The sequence below is a fragment of the Furipterus horrens genome, unplaced genomic scaffold (genome assembly GCF_987537825.1).
Source record: "Furipterus horrens unplaced genomic scaffold, mFurHor1.1.pri manual_scaffold_11, whole genome shotgun sequence".
Classification (NCBI taxonomy): domain Eukaryota; kingdom Metazoa; phylum Chordata; class Mammalia; order Chiroptera; family Furipteridae; genus Furipterus; species Furipterus horrens.
In genome coordinates, this window is record NW_028327181.1 from 29532880 (window position 1) to 29551433 (window position 18554).

The 18554-nt window shown below is 49.9% G+C and overlaps 1 protein-coding gene across 2 annotated transcripts in view; it reads left to right on the forward strand.

Annotated features, from left to right (window-relative positions):
• GRAMD1B (GRAM domain containing 1B) overlaps positions 1 to 18554 on the forward strand; it is a 154591-nt gene that overhangs the window by 52279 nt on the left and 83758 nt on the right. Inside the window, exons 1-2 of one of the 2 annotated variants that reach the window (XM_090257702.1) lie at positions 3084 to 3211; positions 3780 to 3823. The exons of the other annotated variant lie outside the window; for it this stretch is intronic. Of the exons in view, the coding sequence (XP_090113828.1) occupies positions 3807 to 3823 (17 nt within the window). The 5' untranslated portion in view covers positions 3084 to 3211; positions 3780 to 3806. Of the gene's footprint in view, positions 1 to 3083; positions 3212 to 3779; positions 3824 to 18554 lie in introns of those variants that run through there. 2 annotated transcript variants of the gene reach the window in all.

Consider the following 18554-nt stretch of genomic DNA (forward strand, 5'->3'; position numbering starts at 1 on the left):
TAAAGAAGCAGGTGCAGTGTCCAGCCACCCAGCTGCCTTCAGCAGACTGGGGGCTGTCACTTCCCACCACACCTTAACCAGCCCTGACAAAGATCACCCCAGCCTTTCCTCAGGCACCTGGTTCCCCCCGGCCCCGCCTTAACTTGGTACACAAGTACAGTGACTAAGGAGTTAGAATATAATACCCAGGGTAAAGTAATTAGTACGAGGAATTGCCCTGGAGAGAGAGTGATATTACAAAGTGATTTATCTAGTTATTTATCTTTTCTCTAAATAGGAGGCAAAATGGAATGAGATGAAATTGTATAATAGAAGAGAGAGTTTCTGGTCTGTAGTTCAAAAGGCAAATGCATGCAACAAGGGAGTTTTTTCTCCTGTAAGGACTCACTTAGATTGATTCCTTTCAGGCAAGTAGCTAAGGTGCCGATTCAGTGGCTCCTTAATTAGATACTCTCCCTGCTTCCCTTTGTGTCATTCTCGTACCTGTGGTCCTGAAGTTGTCTTTGGGCTCTGGGACATACTCCTTCCCCCCTCCATTATTAAAGCCTCACATGATCTCCCACCTCCAAGGCTGCCTCTTCTGCAGCTCACACACTCTCCCCGCTGCTTTGAGTTCAAGACACGAATTGCTCTGTGACATCGACAGGGTTGCTCTGGCCAGGCAGCTCCCCGAAACGCTGTCCGCTCTGCTCACCATTCAGGGCTGTGTGGCAGGTGGAGGCCTTTAAAACCAGGGTGGCCCATGTGTTTGGTCATTTGGGAGCTTGGATGGAGTCCCATGAACATGGGTCCGTTTTCTATGTGGTTTTGAGAAAACAGAACATCCTCATTCACGGGGACTCGCCTTCTGCTCTCCATCTGTTTGCACACTTGACTGTCAGCCCAGGAACGGAGAGGACTGCAGGCCAGCGACAGCCAGAAGGCACACTTCCAGGACTCAGAGCAGAGCTGACGTGTGTGGTGTGGCAGGGCCCCCGCACCTTTGTGGTGTGTGTGTGGGGCGGGGGCAGTGGTGGTGATAGAACACCTCTTCCCTGGTGCTAGTACGGCCTCCCATCCTTTCAGGTTGACCGCATCTGTGACCATTGTCTGGGGCTGAGGGAAACCAAGCAACGAGTGAAAGAAAACCACCCATAGGCCTAAACGATGCTCTCTTACTCTCATCCCTGTCCTTTTATTGTGGGTTTGTGGAACTTGGCGTCCCGGGCTAATAGCGGAGATGCAGTAGGAAAGGGAGAAGTGATGTATTCCGTGTTTGTGATGTCTGGAAAATAATGTACCTTTAGAAACTAGGGTACACATCCTTTTCCCCCCCTTAATTTTAATCTTGATAGTTGGCTAATTTGGTCAGGTGTCTTGTTCTACTTTTCTGCCTAAAGTGAACATGAATTTACCTTTGATGCCTCTTATTTATTTATTTATTTATTTTTAGAGAGAGGGGAAGGGAGGCAGAAAGAGAGGGAGAGAAACATCAATGTGTGGTTGCCTCTCACGTGCCCCCAACTGGGGACCTGGCCCACAACCCAGGCATGTGCCCTGACTGAGGATCGAACCAGCAACCCTCTGGTTTACAGTCCAGAGCTCAGTCCACTGAGCCACACCTGCCAGGGCTGATGCTTCTTTTAACCCTTTGAGTGCCAACATCGTTGTAAGCAACGCTGACAAATTTTCCCAAAAGTGCCAGCGTTGCTCCCAGCAACTTTTTTTGATTGCTAGAAATGTAAATAACAATGGAATAATTAGTATTTTGTTTTGTTCTCTTTTTTTGTACCTCAGGTTATATAGTACTATAATTTTTTCTCGTGTTGATCCAAATTTTGAATTATGCATGGCACTCAAAGGGTTAAAAATCAGTTTCCTTTTGACACAAATTTGTTAAATGTATGTAGGAACCTCTGGATAGGCCCAAGATTTCCCCCCTATATTTGATAATGTATTTTCTTATAATTTTAATTAAAATTTCATCATTTTTTAAAGGGTTTTCCAAAAGGAAATGTCAAATTAATTGATATTTTATAATCTCCATAATAATGGGGAACAAGAGTTGGGCACAGATTGCAAGGGAAGTGAAGTGGGGGATATTGGGTAGAACGATATTCAGTGACGGGGTTTGAAGCCAGTGAACCAGGTGTGAGGCCCAGTATCCAGTCACTTCAGCCTCAGTGTAACTGTCTCTGAAATGGGGAGAACACTGACCTCACAGGGCTCCTGTGTTTTTCAGATGAGGTAATAAATTTGAAATGCTTTGTAAATCGTGGAGCTCTGTGCAGACGGGAGTTGTGGCTCCTATTAAGTGCTGAGCCAGAGGCGCAGATGCTGGTAAAAGAAACTGGTGGAAGCAATGGTGTGGCCGTACCTACGGAGGCTCTGCTGGTCTGCCTGAGTGTGTGGTTGCATTGTAACGTCAGGTCTGAGCAGAAGCCAGGGTACAGAAAAGAGCGAGGGAAGATGTAGGGGGGTGTTTTCTTATTCGGGAGGCTGGATTGGGAGTGGGGCTGGGGAGGAGGAGGGCGGGGGACTGAGGGGCATCCTTTCACCCAGGAGCTCACCGTTTCTGAGGGGAATGGCGTCCACACCAGTGAGCTGGGTCAGCACTGCAACAGGCTGGCGGAGCTGGGGCTGGCAGAGGGGATGTGCAGGGGAGCCGTGTGCTCAGGGATGCCAAGGATATTGGTCTGCGTGCTTTTCCACCGCTTATTCTCTCTGATTGGGAGAAATATCTCTGAAGAGTGCACTGTGCTTCCCTGTTGGTTTCTTTGCATTTATGCTGGTGGCAGCTCCCGCAAGCGCAGGAACTGAGCACATGCACTGTGTTTTACGGGGAGGGTGGCAGCGGCTTGCTCCCCTCCTCCCTCCAGGGCCTGGGGCGCTCTGGTCCCTTTGCCCTGGATGTCTGTCCACACAGCCTATCCCAGGCTGCCCCAGTGGAGTGGGCCGGAGAGGAAGCTGTCGTGGCTGTGAGCTGTGAGCGAGCACTGTCCCTGCTGGGCAGGAAACCTAGAGTGATGAATGGGGCCGGATGAAGTCATCCCGCTCCTCCAATCAGGCCGCTCCGAGCGAGCCGGGGCCTCTGCAGACCCAGCCCGGCTGGCTGCGCGGCTCTCAATGTGTCTGTAGACAGAGGCCGAGTCTCTGGGAGGGCGGCGGGGCTTGTGAGCCGCTCGCTCTGGGCTGCTGTGTAGGCCTCAGTCAGTTTGAATGTTACTGCAAGGTGAGTGGCTTCACCGGGCGAATTCCTGTCCCTCTGCACCCCGCACCTTGCCGTGCTGGCTCGGGCGTGGTGGCTCAGCACCTCCTTGCACAGCACCTTCCGCTTCCATCCGAGTGCGGCACCTTCGTTCTCACACCTGCCCCCCAGCTCCTCCCGTCCTGCTACCCACAGCACCGGCTCCGTTGGCCCCTTCCACGGGCTCCCTGCTGCCTTACCCACGGGGACCCGTTGAGGGGGGGTGATGGGAGGGTAGGGCCTCCGTCGCTGTGCGCGCTCTCCCAGCAGGGGGCGCCCTGTTGAGCCCCCACACTTCCTTCCTGGAAAGAAGTACCGGGCAAGGGAAGATGCCCCTGACTCAGCCTGATATGGGCATCTGGGGGAACACGTGGCCCGCCCAACGTTCTGGGGGCCCTAAAGCTCTTTCCTCCCGGCAGCAGAGGAGGTCCCAAGGGGCCAGAGAGTAGCAAAAAGTCTCTTATCCTCCGTGACCTTCCAGAGGGGTGGTTTGCCATTTCTGGTGGACGTTTGTGACTCTGCCTTTTCTCTCTGGACGGTGCCCCCACCCCAGGCCCAGCAGAGATCATGGAGCCGGCCGATGTGGCGACAGCAAAGGTAGGATGGAAATGCTGCCGGCCGCACTGTGCGTAAGTGGCTTCGCTTGGCAAGTTCTGCCTTTGGTCCACTTCCTCTCCCCTCCTGTCCCTCAGCCCCCCACTCCTGAGCGTCCAGGGGCTGTGCAGAGTGAAGGGGAGCAATGTGAGCAGGAGGGGCGCAGGAGAGGGAGGCAGGGCTGCGTCCTGGGTCCCCCCCAGCACACGCAGCTCCGTGTGCCTGGAGTCTGAGCCGGTGTGGGGGTGATCTGTGGCTTTGTCTGGGAGACGTAACATGACTCTTTCTCTTAGCTTTGCCTTGCTTTTCATTTCTCTTGATCCTGTCTTTTTAGTCACCCGTCTCCTTTATTCTCTCTCTCCTTCCTCTGCGTTTTCCCCACGCTGTGGTGCCTTCTTATCCTGTTGGTGCCATCTCCACACTTTCTTTTCACCTTCTGTGATTCTTTTCCTTCTGGTTGTTTTGTAAGGAATAGGTGGGGTTGCAGTGGGCTCGAGAATCCTGAGAGCAGAGACTGCCTCTCATCCAGCCGCAGGCAGGCGCTGGCCTCCGGGTGGGTGTGGAGTGTGTCTCTGAGTGGCAGGTGCGGCTGCTGGTCCCTCCCACTGCTCCTCTGATGCCCGTGGAAGCACGGGTCTGGGCAGCTCCTGGGGATGGTGTTAGGGTGCTGTGTTGCCTGGACCCCACAGCACGCTAGAGGGCGTTCCTGAGATAGGTTTCTAATCTCTCCTGAATCCTGCTTGCAATCTGTTTTTCTGTGCATTTTTTCCAGACAGGGAGCTTAAGTCACTGGGAGTGGATGGGGACCTAACAATGCCCTGTGCATAAGCCCCAGCCCCAGCCCCAGCCCCTGGATGCAGGGGGAGGCCTGTGGTTTTTCCAGCATATCTCAGCCCTTTGCTGGGGGCTTCCTTTTTGGCCAGGTGCCTGGGCCACCTCAGAGATGCAAGGCTGGACGAAGCTCAGACTTCTGGGGCAGGCTGGGTATCCTGTGTGTGTATGGAAGGGAAGATGAGGTAGGAGGCAGAAGGAACAATGGTGCTGTGGGACATGTCTCTGGAAATCACAGAACTAGGTTCTTGGCTCCTTTCTCCTACTCCCACATGCTGTGTGACTTGATCTAAGTACCTTAACCTCTCTGGGCCTTCATTGCCTAGTCTGCACATTGGTGAAAATTACATGCATTTGTTGCTTTAATTGGCTTAGAGCTGTCAAATTTGCAAAAAGAAGCTGGGGAGAGACAAATCAGATGAGAACAGGCCTCCCTGGACTCCTAGACTCCCTGACACACTCCCTCTTTCCTGCCTCGGTCCCCGCTTGCCCTCTTTTTCTCAGTCCCTCCACAGACACTTGCATACTGGCTTTGAGAGCAGACAACACAAGGCACTGCTCCCCTTGGCAGTGTACGGAGGCAGCCACGGGCGCGGTCAGCGGTGCCTGTGTTTGGGTCCCAGACCATTTGCTCCAGGTGCTGTCGGGCCATGATGCTGCTGGCTTGGCTGCAGTGCTGAGTGTCATTTCTCACCAGGCTTACTCACTCTCTTACAAAGCTGCTACTCAACTAGCTCTTGAAGTTAGAAGTGGTTGGGATCAACCAGCTGGCTCTCAAAAGGGATGCAGTGATGAGTGCTCTGGGCGAGAGTGGTTTGGGGGGACTGGGCAAAGTTACTCTGCAGTCAGTGTGGACATGCGCACTCCTGTTTGCATTTGCATATGGGGTAGAAACAGACGGCTTTATTGTCCTTGGCCCTTGTGCCCCTCAGTCCGGGCTGCAGATTAGCTCATCAGGTGTGGCGTCACAGCTCGGAGCTGGGCCATTCCTGAGGCGGCATTTGCTCCTCAGACCTGGCCACAGAGCGGATCTGACTGGTCGCAGAAACAGATGCATTTAACCCCTGCACTGTCATTCTGTTTCTTTGACCTTCTCTAGCCCAAACCCTTTGGAGGGAGTTTAGTGCAGGTGTTTCAGTCTGGGCCCATGAGCCGTTTAGGGCCTTGGGTGGATGTTAGGAGAGAGTTAGCGAGCCTCTGTCATTTTTAGGCAGAGTTATATATCTCTGCGCGTTTTTTTCTGGAAGAGTATTCATGGCTCTCATTACATCTCCATTGAGGGTTCAAGAAGCTCCCACAAAGAACCTTGTTGCGTTTTGCAGCCCAGGTGCAAAGAGAACCTATGTGTGTGGCTGATGGACTGAGTCTGGTCATGTGTAATGCAGTGGAACTGTTGAGTGAACAATCTTATTGTGACATATGACTTGGATATCATGTTTTTAATGTCTAAATAATGTGTAGATGCATTCCCCTTACCTAAGCCTTGCCCCTTTTATTTCTGAGATGCTCTTCCCAGGAGTCCCCTTACACCCCAGTGAACTGAGTTCAGTTACCTGAGAATGAAGCAACTGTTGGTCACTGATGGCAACACTGCCCATTCAGACTGTTCCATGCTTGGAGCTGGGCTGCAGGCGGGGACTTTGTCTCCTGGAGTCTGGATCCCCAGGCTCTGTGACTGCACTGCCATGTGCTCCTTTTCTTCTGTTTCAGGTTGCGAGTTCAGACTTGTCCCGACATGACTTTGTTAAGATATGTAGATGAAGCCCTGACCGGTGTGGCTCCGGTGGTTGGGCATCGTCCAGCAAACTGAAAGGTCTCCTGTTCAGTTCCTGGTCAGGACACATGCCTGGGTTGCGGGTTGGTCCCCAGTTAAAGGCGTGTGAGAGGCAACTGATCGATATTTCTCTTGCGCATCGATGTTTCTCTCCCTCTCCATCTCCCTCCCTTTAACTCTCTAAAAAAAAATAAATAAAATATTTTTTTAAAAAAAGATGTGTAGATGATAAATCATGTCCTGAGGCTTTCTATTTCAACCTTGAGAGTGAGGCTGATAGCGTCATTAATTCACTCGTTTAGCAAATGTATTCCCATATGGAGGTTATATTTTTTATTTTTTAAAGCTTTAGAGAGGGGAAGGGAAGGAAACAGAGAGGGACATCGTTGTGTAAGAAAGAAACAGTTACATCTCACACACCCACAACCAGGGACCTGGCCCTGACTGGGAATCGAACTGGCGACCTTTCAGTTCGCAGGCTGGCCCTCAATCTGCTGAGCCCCACCAGTCAGGGCAAACATATGGAGGTTTTAGATGGACGGCACAAGGTCACTGTGAACGAATTGTTCATGGGAACTTGGGGGGGCCTGGTGAGTAAACAAATTATGGTGGCACCAGGTAATATGGGTTGTTATAGAAGTTCGGGTCATCACAGAAGCACCAAAGACCTGATGTTGCCTGGACAGACGGGAGGGTTTCCTGAAGGAAGTGACATGTGACATGAGAATGGAAGCATGGGTGGGAGTACCAGGTGGACAGGGAAGAGAGGTGATCTAGTTATGATTTGGAGTCGGACAGACCTGGGTTCAAGTGCTGGCATGGCCACTCTGGTCTTGTGAGCTTGAGTGAGTTTTCTTGGCCTTTCCTAGTCTGTTTGCTCATCTGTACATAAGGGTGATCCTGTCGGCCCCATAGGGCTATTGTGAGGATTAAATGACATGACTTAGGTGAAAGCGCCTGGCACACCATAGCGCTCCCTGAACGGGAGCTGAGCAGGAGCAGGAGGCGAAGTCCAGGTTACTGCAAGCCGTTGGGCCTGACTTGCAAGTAGGATGCATGTGGAAGATGGGATAAAACCGCAGACGCACGCAGGGATTGACGTACCATGGCAGCCGTGGACAGAGAAAGTACTTCTCAAAAAAAAAAAACAGTCCTTGCAGTTGAGAATGTGGGTCCGTGCACACTGGTGGGAGTACTTTTGAAAAAGTATTCCCTGGCTACAAGGTAGGCAAATGATTGATAGTTTTCTCATTTTGTGCCATCTTTGACACCTTATTTTTTTACATGTGTGTCTTTCCCCATTAGACTATAAGCTTTTTAAGAACACGGGTTGTGTGTTTTTGCTTTTTAAGCCACAACACCCCTAGCACCTAGCACATAGTTGGTATATAACAGATGCTCAATAAATATTTGTTGAATGAACAAACAAACAAGAGAGGTAATTACAGCTGCAAACCTAAAGATTGCACTTGAAAGGCAGCTAGAAACTGACAGCAGGGAACAAGCCCTAGTTACATTTAGGGAGCTAGAACGGACATGACTCTCTACGTCATTCGGTGGGAGGTGGCAGGGAGGAGTGAAGGATGCATTCCAGGTGTCTGACCGGTGACTTGGCTGTTGCTGGCAGTGCCATTTCCTGAGACGGTCCCAGGAGGTCAGAGGCAGAAGGAGGTATAGTGGCGCATTGACGCGTTCCCTGTGTTCCCGCCAGCTTGGAGGGCCTGTGAGGCGTCTCCACAAAAGGGTGCGGGAACACCTGGAAATCTGGGTCTAAGGCTAGGCAAGTGCTAACAGCTATACGCATACGTTTGGGAAGCACAGGCATGTATCCAGGATCTAGGTCATCGTAAGAAAAGAATTGTAACTGTGTGGGGTGAATGTTAACTAGATTTATTGTGGTGACCATTTTGCAATATGTAGTTGACCCTTGAGCAACCGGGGGTTAAGGGTGTCAACACAACCCCCATCTCACCCTGCACAGTTGAAAATCTGCCTAGAATCTTTCACTCCCCCAAAACATAACTTCTAAAAGCCTAATGTTGACCAGAAGGAAGCCTTACCAGTAACATAAACAGTTGATTAACACATATTTTGTATGTTATATGTATTATATACTGTATTCTTACAATAAAGTAAGCTAGAGAAAAGAAAATGTTATTAAGAGCATCTTAAGGAAGAAAAAATACATTTACAGTACTGAATATGTGTATATTCAATAAGTTCACGTTTACATGGACTGTACACCTTACACCTGTGTCGTCAAGGTTAGCTGGATAACCCTACAGGGGTATTCAGTCATGGGCCTGAGCAGGCCTTCTTCACAGGGGAGTCTGAACGTGTGGATTTTGTACAGAAATTGGAAACAGCTGGTGGACCGAAGCAGCATTGCCAGATAAAAGGTAACAAACTGAACTAAAATATAAACGTAACACCACCATTATTTATATTTGAAGACTATTTTAACACAAAATTTAGAAGGACATGTTATCAAAAATTTAAAATCCAGTGTATTTAGCTTTTGAAACTTACTAGGCTGCCCTAGTAACCATTCACAGATCCATGTAAAAACTTCATCATGGTACACACCAGCACTCGGGCGCCCCCAAACCCTCCAAGGTAGCTAGCTGGTGGCTCGGTGGGGAAGGCCACCGGAGCATTTACTGAGGAGCTCTAGTCACGAGACCAGCGGCATCGGAGCTCTCAGGTTTACTCATGATTTTGCCGGTCTCACCATGTCTGTTGTGAAGCTAAGAGAACATGATAGGTATAGAGATTTCTTTGAGCCTTTTTTTCCCAACCTTAGGGTGCTGATGAGAAAATGTCCTGATGGTAAGCAATGAAACATCAAAACCCACCCAATTAGATGCAGCCTGCTCTGTCCAAATTAACCTGGCATTTATTGGCAGTAACAGTAGCAACGTGTTCCGAAGAGAGCGTGTCTGGACACCTGTCACGCAGATAGGAAGTTCTTGTCTCCATAAAGGATGACAAATATAGGATCCTTTTTCTGGCTCTTTTGTGTTAAAGGCAGACGTAGTATAGGTTAGCTGAGAATATTCACCATTACTCGTTAGATGATTGACAATCGTGCACCATGATTACCACCTGCATTCATTTGGGAACACAGAAGTGCTCTGTCCTGCTTATTGTGTAGGCCTCTCCTTACAGGATGGTGGCTTTCAACTTTGTGTTTGCATTATTTAACTACTTTATGTCTATGTCTTACAGTTCTTACTAGACTAAGCTTCCAGAGATCAGGGAGGATATTGGATTTATTGTTGAAATATCAAGATTGGCATGGGGCATGAACGTATTAGGCACTCAATAAGGGTAGTTACGGTTGGGTACATAACTGCCAATTGATCAAACAGAAAGATCACCAAATAAGCTTACAAAAATATCCCCAACAAAACAGGAAACATTAGAAACGTTATTCAGGGGAAGGACAGAAGGTAGATCAGCAGGCCTAGAAATGGAGCCTGTTGCTCTTGCTGTAGAGAGGGGAGGTCTGTGGACACTGGTTGGGAATATCCGTAATAACGGTTAAACGCCCTGGGCACATGCTCCATGTTCTGTCGTCTGCTGTGCCATTAACTCCTGACAACCTCATGAGTGGTTGTCATTGTCACCTTCGTATAGATGGAGCTGTGGCTTAGAGAAATGAAGCGACTTGCTCAAGGTTACGCAGCTGCTGAGCCGGGATGTGAACTGGAGCCTGAGTCCAGGATCCTCGCGCCGGAGCTCAGCGCGCACCCCTGGGACTGTGTCGGGCCCTCGCCAGCAACGAGAGCAGTTGATCTCGCCTGGTCACATTAGCCAGCAGTTTCTGTGCCAGCTGCCGATTCTTGTCGCGTCCTTGGCCAGGAGACTTCCACTGTGGAAAAAAATCACTCAGTTCATCTGTTTGTTAATGGCAATTCTCTCTGTAACTTAGTTGAGAAAAGAGGGCTCTGCCCTGGGTGGGAGGAGGGCAAGAGGCAGCAGCAGGCTGTGGTGGTCTGGGTGCTCCCTCCCTAAGAATCTGAGTTTATAAGCACCCTCCTGGGTCCCCAACACCCTCCATCACCCTGACTTTCTCCTGAGAATCCAACCAGAAGGAGCAGTGGGGGAGGGGGGTATTAGAAATCTGCCTTGTTCTTCCGTCTGGCAGGAGAGATGTTTCTTTTGCTGTGCATGTAATTAGAGTGAGTGACATCAGGCATGTTCCCTTTCCCTCTCTTGGTTAGGGGGTTTATCTGGGGTGTATGTAGCTTTCCTGGCAGGAGAGCTTTCACATCCTAGGGACCACCCTCTGTCTAGCACAGAGTTGTGATCCAGGACACACTGATAAGGAGATGGATGGACCAACCAACCAGCTCGGAGTCAGGCGGTCAAGTGTTCAGGGAGCTGGGGGTGATTTTTGAAAATATTTATTTATTTTTAGAGAGAGGGGAAGGGAGGGAGAAAAAGAGGGAGAGAAACATTGATTGGTTGCCTCTCACACGTGCTCCAGCCAGGGACTGAACCCGCAACCTGGCAACCTCTCAGTTGCAGGCAATGCCCAGCCCACTGGGCCAACCCTGACAGAGTGACTTTGGAGATGAAAGGGAAGGTGGGATACTGCCAGGGTGTCTTCTTTGGGGTTTTCATTGCCAAGCAATGGAAGTCCCCATGAAGAAGGGGTGTCCAGAGCCCCTTCAACAGGGAGTGAGGGATAGCTAGGCTGGCTTCTGCCCGAGGTGAGCAGGGGAGGTAACACCATCCCACTTCCCAGGCTCCAGTGAGGTGAGGGCTTCGAGGCACCAGGTGCAGGTCTTTACCTTGTAGCTTTTCCTCTTCCCTCCAACTTCCACTTCAAGCGGGGTTGGGGGTGGGGTGGGTAAGAGCAATTTCTAGGAGCCGTGAAATGTGGGTTAGTGATACCACACAGGCTGTTGTGAGGATCGCGTGACAAAGTGTGCAGAAGACCACCTGAGACTCTGGCGTGGACAGACAGCCGTCTGCACAAGCCCCTGCCAGCTCCAGTCTGTCAGTAAAACAGCGGGAGTCGGGGGTGGACGAAGCCAACTGGAGCTTGGCTTTGACCTTGCTATCCTGTTGGCGGCCTGGAGGAACATTCTGGATTAGCAGATTGTGAAGGAGGGGCCAAGAAGGATTGGGGTGGTAAACCTGTCCATGTTTTATTTTTTACCTCCGGCACCCTCAGTAAATCCCTGGGGTCACAGAGGCAGAAGCAGCATTCTGGAAATGAACAGTCTCGCAGCCTTTCCACACAGGCCTCTCAGCCTCTGCTGCCCTGCGGCCTCGGCCCTCACCCCACCCCTTCCTCTCCCCTCCCCTCTGTTCCCTCCCTTGCCTCTCCCTCCCACAGCAGGCAGCAGACCCTGAGGTTCGGCATGGGTCCCTAAGGTAGTGGGGTGGCTGGGGGGCTCCCAGCGGGGGGCTGGCACAGCTGCAAAGACCAGAAGGCCAGGCCAGTGCCTGCAGCCTATGCTGTCACCCCAGAGCCAGGGACTGTAGTGGCAGAGGGCGGGGAGATGCTGAGGGGGAGGGGAGATGGGAGGGTGGGGAGCACCTGAGCGGTGTGGCTCTGGGGCTCTGGCCATCTGCCTCCCCGCACACAGGCTCTATTGACTGCAGTGGGGAGCTTGGAAGCGGATTCTGGCTGGAGGACGGAGAGGAGGCTTGTTGCTAAAATGGGGTGTTTAGGAGGCTGCTCCCTCCCCCGCTGCCCTCTGGAGCTTCCTGGCCTCCAAAATGCTCCTTAAATATAACACTCTCGCCTGCCCCTCCCTGCCTGAGCTGAGAGCCTCCGCTCCCCAGTGTGACTGCAGCACTGCTCTGGCCCAGTTTGCACCTCCGGCTCTGGCTCCGGCTCTGGCTCCAGCTCTGGCCTGGGAGGCCCACACCCTGCCTGCTGCTACTGCTCCATCCTCAGGAGAGGGGCAGAGGGCAGGCGCAGGACCCAGGAACTTGAGAGAGAAAGAGCCTCAGGCAGCATGTCCGAAGGCTCCAGATAGGTTCCCAGTCACTGCCCAAGGTCAAGAGGAGGCTTGAGCTGATGTGGAAAGAGCCCCTGAGGAGGTGGGAGTGAGCAGGGCCAGATCCTGCCTGGGCTGGCCTCAGTGTCTGCAGGGCAGGCCAGGGCTGTGAACTCTGCTTGAAGACCCCCATCCAGTCCATGCTTAGGGATGAGGCAAAATCCTGTTCTTGATGGATCAGGAGAGGAGGAGCAGTGGGGCGGGTAAGGCCTCAAGGCCAAGAGAAGGTTAATTGAAAAGGAACTTTTTCCAACTTTCATTCCAAACCCAGTGGCCTAGGGAAGAACCATTGTAACAGGAAGCTGGAGCCATACAGATTCCATTTATGTAAATCCAACCTTGTAAACACAAGGAGCTTTTGAGTATCCCTGAGTCTGGGAAGGGACTGCCATCCTGCCCTTTCCTCAAGTCCGCTCACAAAAACCTAAAGGAGATTGGTGTCAGGTGATATTCTAAGTTCCAGGTTTATTTTTAAATTGTTTCTGCTAAGTAGATACAAAGATTATCTATGAAATATCAAAGATATGTAAAGTATGCTGAAAGAAGAGACAACAAAGGGTGTACTTCTTGCCTGTCCTGCTGACCCCATTGTCTCCCCACCTGCCAAAGGTAACCTTTCTGAATGTTGAGTCTATTGTCCCCTTGAGTTTTCATTTTATAGATACAGAATGTGGTAACCCGCCCCCTTATCCATGGGGGGCACGTTCTAAGATCTCCCCCGTGGATGTCAAAATTGTGAACAGTACCAAACCCTATATATACTGTTTTTTCCTTTGAATACATATCTGTCTGTTTTACGGCCTCTTTGTCATGTCTGCATTGCCAGCATCATCACTCTTGCGCTTTGGTGCCATCACTCAGCACAGTAAGGGTGACTTGAATACTAGCACTGCAGCACCGTGACAGTCGATGTGATACCAAGTGGCCAATGGTGGGTAGCACACAGTGTGGATATCCTGGACAAAGGGATGATTCTCTTCCCGGGTGGGTCAGCATGGGATGATATGAGATTTTGCCGTCCTACTTGGAATGGCATGTAATTTAAATGTATGAATTGTTTATTTCTAGAACTTTCCATTTAATATTTTTGGACCACAGTTGACCAAAGGTAACTGAACTGTAGAAAATGAAACTGTGGATAAGGGACTACTGTATCTATATAGATATAAAATTATATACCTATTGTCAACATAAGAGACTTTGAAACCTGTAGAGGACTTCTGTGAGTTTATTTGAGCCAAACTGACAACAACTGCTGGGAAGCAAAACCACAACTGATTGAGAAAATGCTCCAGGAAATGGCAGTTATGCACCTTATTTTATACATCGCAATCAAAGGAGAAGGCATAAGGGGGTTACAGGAAACCCATTGGTAGTAGATTAGGGAGGCAGGAGGAAGCAAAGAGGAAGAACCTCTGGGATTGGATAAAAAGTAAAATGACAGCCTTGGCTGGTGTGGCTCAGTGGATTGAGTGCTGGCCTGCAAATCAAAGGGCCGCGGGTTCGATTCCCACTCAGGGCACATGCCTGGGTTGCGGGGGACGCACGAGAGACAACTGTTTCTCTCTCGCACAGTGATGTTTCTCTCCCCCTCTGTCTCCTTCCCTTCCCCTGTCTTTAAACATAAATAAATAAAAATTCTTTTTTAAGTGGAAGGATAGACACACAGGTGGGTACAATTAACACATGACAATAACAACACCGAGGGGGTTCCTGGTGTCTTCTCTGGTGACTGTGCTTTGAGGGGTCCAGGAAAAGGAAATTACTTTGCTAATTGCAAATAGGCTTGTTTATCAGGTATGTTTCCTAGTTGCAAAAAGACAAAAGATGGGCTTAGTGATGGTGAAGACTGGCCTTTGTTAGGGAGAAATACCACACTGGGATATGACTCCCCGCCATGAACCGCTTTTAGTTAAAAAGTTTTAATTTCAGACCATCCTGTGTGGTTACTTTAGGTCTCTGAGTTCATGAGACCACCACACAGCCCCTCCCCACCCCCAACTTGTCCGGGGTGCTGTGTGGTCCCCTTTCTTCCACACGGTCTAATCTGTCATTTTGTGTTTGTTCTGTACCAGGAATCGCACTGCACTCATTCTTTGATTTGCAGTCAGTGGAGAGAGGCCTGTTAGGTGCTAGGGACGGCGTTCTTCCCCGCGACTGCGTGATACCAAATAGTTGTCTTCGGTGGTTGGGCCAGCACGCACTTCCACTCGCTCCTTTCCAGCCTTGGTATCGTAAGGCTTCTTAATCATGGCCTGTTCTATGGATATGATGAGATGGCATCTTATTGGAACTTAAATTTGCAGTTTCCTGAGTTCTAGTGAGGTTAAGCACCTTTTAATATATTTATTGATCATTTTCTCTTCTGAAAGTGCTGATTCAAATCATTTGTCTGTTTTTCTAATTTTCTTCCTTTTGCTTATTGATTTTTAGAATTTTAAAATACATTTGTGAACAATTGCTTTTTCAATTACGTATGTTACAAATATCTTCTCGCAGAAAAAGCCTTGTCTTTTCTACTTATGATCAATTTTGGTGATCAGGTGGTCTTAATTTATTAGTCTTCTCCTTCTGTACATTGTCTTTTTGTGACTTTTCAGTAAATAATCAGGCAGCGATCTGTGTCAGGGTTAGTTTGTAATTATGATTTATTGGGGGGAGATTGTTTTTCCTTCTTCTTTCACTGCCAGGATTTAAGACAGGCAGATTTCCTTTCAGGTCCTCAGTGGCATTTAGATTTCTTTAAAGTGTGTTCTTCGGAGGATGAGTAGCGAGCTGGGGCCTGCTCTATGGGATCCCATCTTACACCCTGCACATCAGTGGGCTCTGGACCACATCCTTGCCCATCATGGTCTGTGTGAGAGGCTGGGAGAACCACAGCCCAGTTTCCCAGGTTCTGCAAATGTTCTCTCTAGAAAATGCACTACGTTTCAGTCCTCACTAAATTTGTGGCCTCTACATATTACTTATTTAGATAATATTTTGATAGTTCACTAAACATTTTAAAAGATGTTTTTCTTTCTACATGTTTTATTTTATCTAGTATTTCCAGCTGTTTTAGCAAGAAAGGCCATCAGGATGTCTAATCTGCCCTGTTGCCAGAAATGGAAGACTTGAGAATTTAGTTTTTTCTAAAAATTTTTGCCCTTCCTACAATATGAATATCAGGGAGCAGCCAGGTTGCAGAATCAGGCAGAAGCAAGAGAATGGAATGCACCTGCCTCATGATCATTAATCTCTCTCAACCCCAGAGTCATCTAGAAGTATGTCTGTTCTGACAATTGGCCCATCAGGGAACTTTTAAACCACACAGAGCAGGCTGCCCACTATGAGAACATGAAAGAGGGAAAATGTCTCAAACGAGGACTGCTTCTTCACTTTGCTTGGTCTTATTCTTTAGTTTGCTTCCGGGAAAGAAGTGATTCCTTGGCTCTTTAAAGCCATGTTTGGATTGTATTTTGAGTTTTTCCTTATGGACCCAAAAATGCAGCCAGGTTCTAGAGCCTCATGAAACAAGAACCAGGCGGAGTTCAAGGCAGATGATTGTTTCCCAGTCAACGAGGCTCTTCGTTTTCCTTCCCTTTGGTGGGTCTCACATCATGTCCACACACTTCGGCTAAAAGAAGCACCGGCTTGATTTAGTCTCTTATCTGTTGCCTGGATTCTTTTTGTAGTGGAGGATGTGAGTCCTTATAAATCAGCTTGCCTGGTAGAGGACATTTTTTAGTAAGCATATAGTGCTTAAGACACAGGGTTTGGGGGTTGGGCATGCTTGCATTCAAATCCTGAGCTTGCAGCTTGCTGGCTGTGCGGCATCAGGCAGATGGAAACACTACACACTCTTTAGTTTTCAGCTGCAAATAACAATAGTCGCTACTTTATAATGCCAAGGTGTGGATTAAATTCTGTAATGCAAGTAAAATACTTAGCATGGTGCCTGACTGAATAAGCTTGCAACAGATTCTTATTAATAGTCATAGTTGCAAAGGAGAGATTTTTTGTTTTTGTTTTTTTTAAAGAATGGGTAAAGAGTAAAAGCTAAAGAACTTTAGCATTTACAGTAATGTGTTTCTAATGTAGTGGTTGGAAAGCTTTGATCCAGGTTTCTTGTGTTTCCTGTGATCAGAGCAGTTGATGGGGGTGGGGTAAGGATATTCTCATCTACTTGGAATAATATTTGTCTACGGGCTGGATCGCAGGACCCAGGAGCCCAGTTGAGAGGCTTTTCTAGGTCAGGAAGGAGAACTCTACGCACTTCTGGTAACTATTCCATTTTTACAATACCTGTGCTGAAAGTATGACCTAGCTCCAGGCTCAAGGAGCTTTGAAAACATGACCACAGAGTGTTTAAAACTCTTGAAAGTGTTTCATTGTTTTCTGGCATGGGGCTGAGGACAGAGGGAAGTTCCGCTGCCCTGTGCTGCTCGGGGGTACACCTCCAAAGGCTCAGGATACCTTCTCTTCAAGTGTTTGTCCTGGACCAGCTGAACACTGGAGAGAGACTGCAGTGTTTTAATTAGGTTTGAATAAGGTCACTTCAATTAAGCGCTTGCTCCTAGTACTCCTGCTATTATGTAAGCCTTCCTGGTCAGCAGGGAGATGGGGCTGACCAAGTTTCACAGCCCCTGCCTTCATGGGGTTTGCCACCTAAAAAGAGGAAGGCAGATAATGATCAAGGTATTACAGGTACCATGAGTGTCACCAAGTGGGATTTGCACTCAGAGGGTCTGGTATAGAGGCTGAGCATGCAAACCCTGTGTGTCTGTAGATTGCTTTGGGGCAAGTTGCGGGGTCAAGGCTCATTATGGTTCAGTTGAAGGTTGCTATTTCATAATTAATCCCCTCTTTGTTCACTCTCACCCATCCACATTACTGACCCAGATAGTCAGTAATCTAGGGGAGGACAGGCACAAGCAAGCAAACAGCCCGGGAGGTTGCTGGGGCTGCAGCTGGGGCTGGGGCTGCTCCCTGGGCCCCACGCTGGAGGAATTCAGAGGAGCCGTTCCCACCTTTCCCAGGAGTTGTGTGTTGAGTTGAAGTTGAAAGTCTAGCCCCTCCTCACTTGATGCTGTGCCTGGTTTTGCATCTTCTGGAGCCTGGCACTGGTGATAACATGTTTAAAGCCTGCACCCAACCTTCGTGGCCACCTTAAAAGGATCCCTGGCCTCAGGTGACTGGGGGGCCGTGAGCTGCTTTGCCACCTTAAGCTGCTGCCTCATCACACAGCCCAGAAGTCAGGCAGGTAATTTCCCCAACAGGGGAGGAGGGCTGCATGCAGCGTGCCACGTGCTGTGAACTGGGATGCTGAAGAAGGCGCAGCGAGTCGCGGCCCCGCCCCGCCAGGAAAGGGCGAGGACTCTGTTTAAGGTGGTCTCGCGCAGCTTGCCGGTCTCCCGACACCTTGAAGCCCCACCCCCACCCCCAAGCCTTGCTGGTCTGCTGGGCTTTGGGTTCCCAGGTTTCCCAGGGCTGGGACGAGGCTCCCCTCCTCCCAGGGCGGACGGATGCCTGTGGGCTTTTAACTCTTTGATGGAAGCCCACGGAAGTGCTTCTTTCCAGATATTCCTGGCCCTCTCCCCTTCCTTCCCCAGACGTGCATTGCTCACCTACCCCCCGCCCCCTGACTTGCTGTCCCATCCCGGGACAAAACATGTGCTATGTCTTTAAGTGGGCGGAAGTGGCTGGCAGTGCTTTGCTTGGGTACTGCATTGATTAGGAGATTACATGGAGCTGCGGGAGCTGCCGCCTGGGGGAAGAGAGGTGCAGCTTCTGCTAGGGCTTCACTCTCCCCCGGGCTCTCCCAGGGCTCTCCGAGCTGGCCTGCAGTGAGGGTGGGCGGCAGCTCCGGGGCCGCTGGGCCGCCCCGCCGGCATCACCCGTCCTCAGCAGAACCGGGCAGTGGCTGCGGCAGCTCGGCCAAGCGCTCCGGCCGGCTCGGCCGGGTTTGAAGAAGCTGCCCTTGGCCTCCGAGCCCAGCCCCGTGTTCCGCTGGGAAAGCGGGGAGAAGGGGACGCAGCAGTTCTGGCTGCTGCTCTCTCTCTCTCTCTTTTCTTTTTCTGTGTTCAAGTCACATTACATGGGATTCTGTTCTTTTGGGACTTCGTCATCT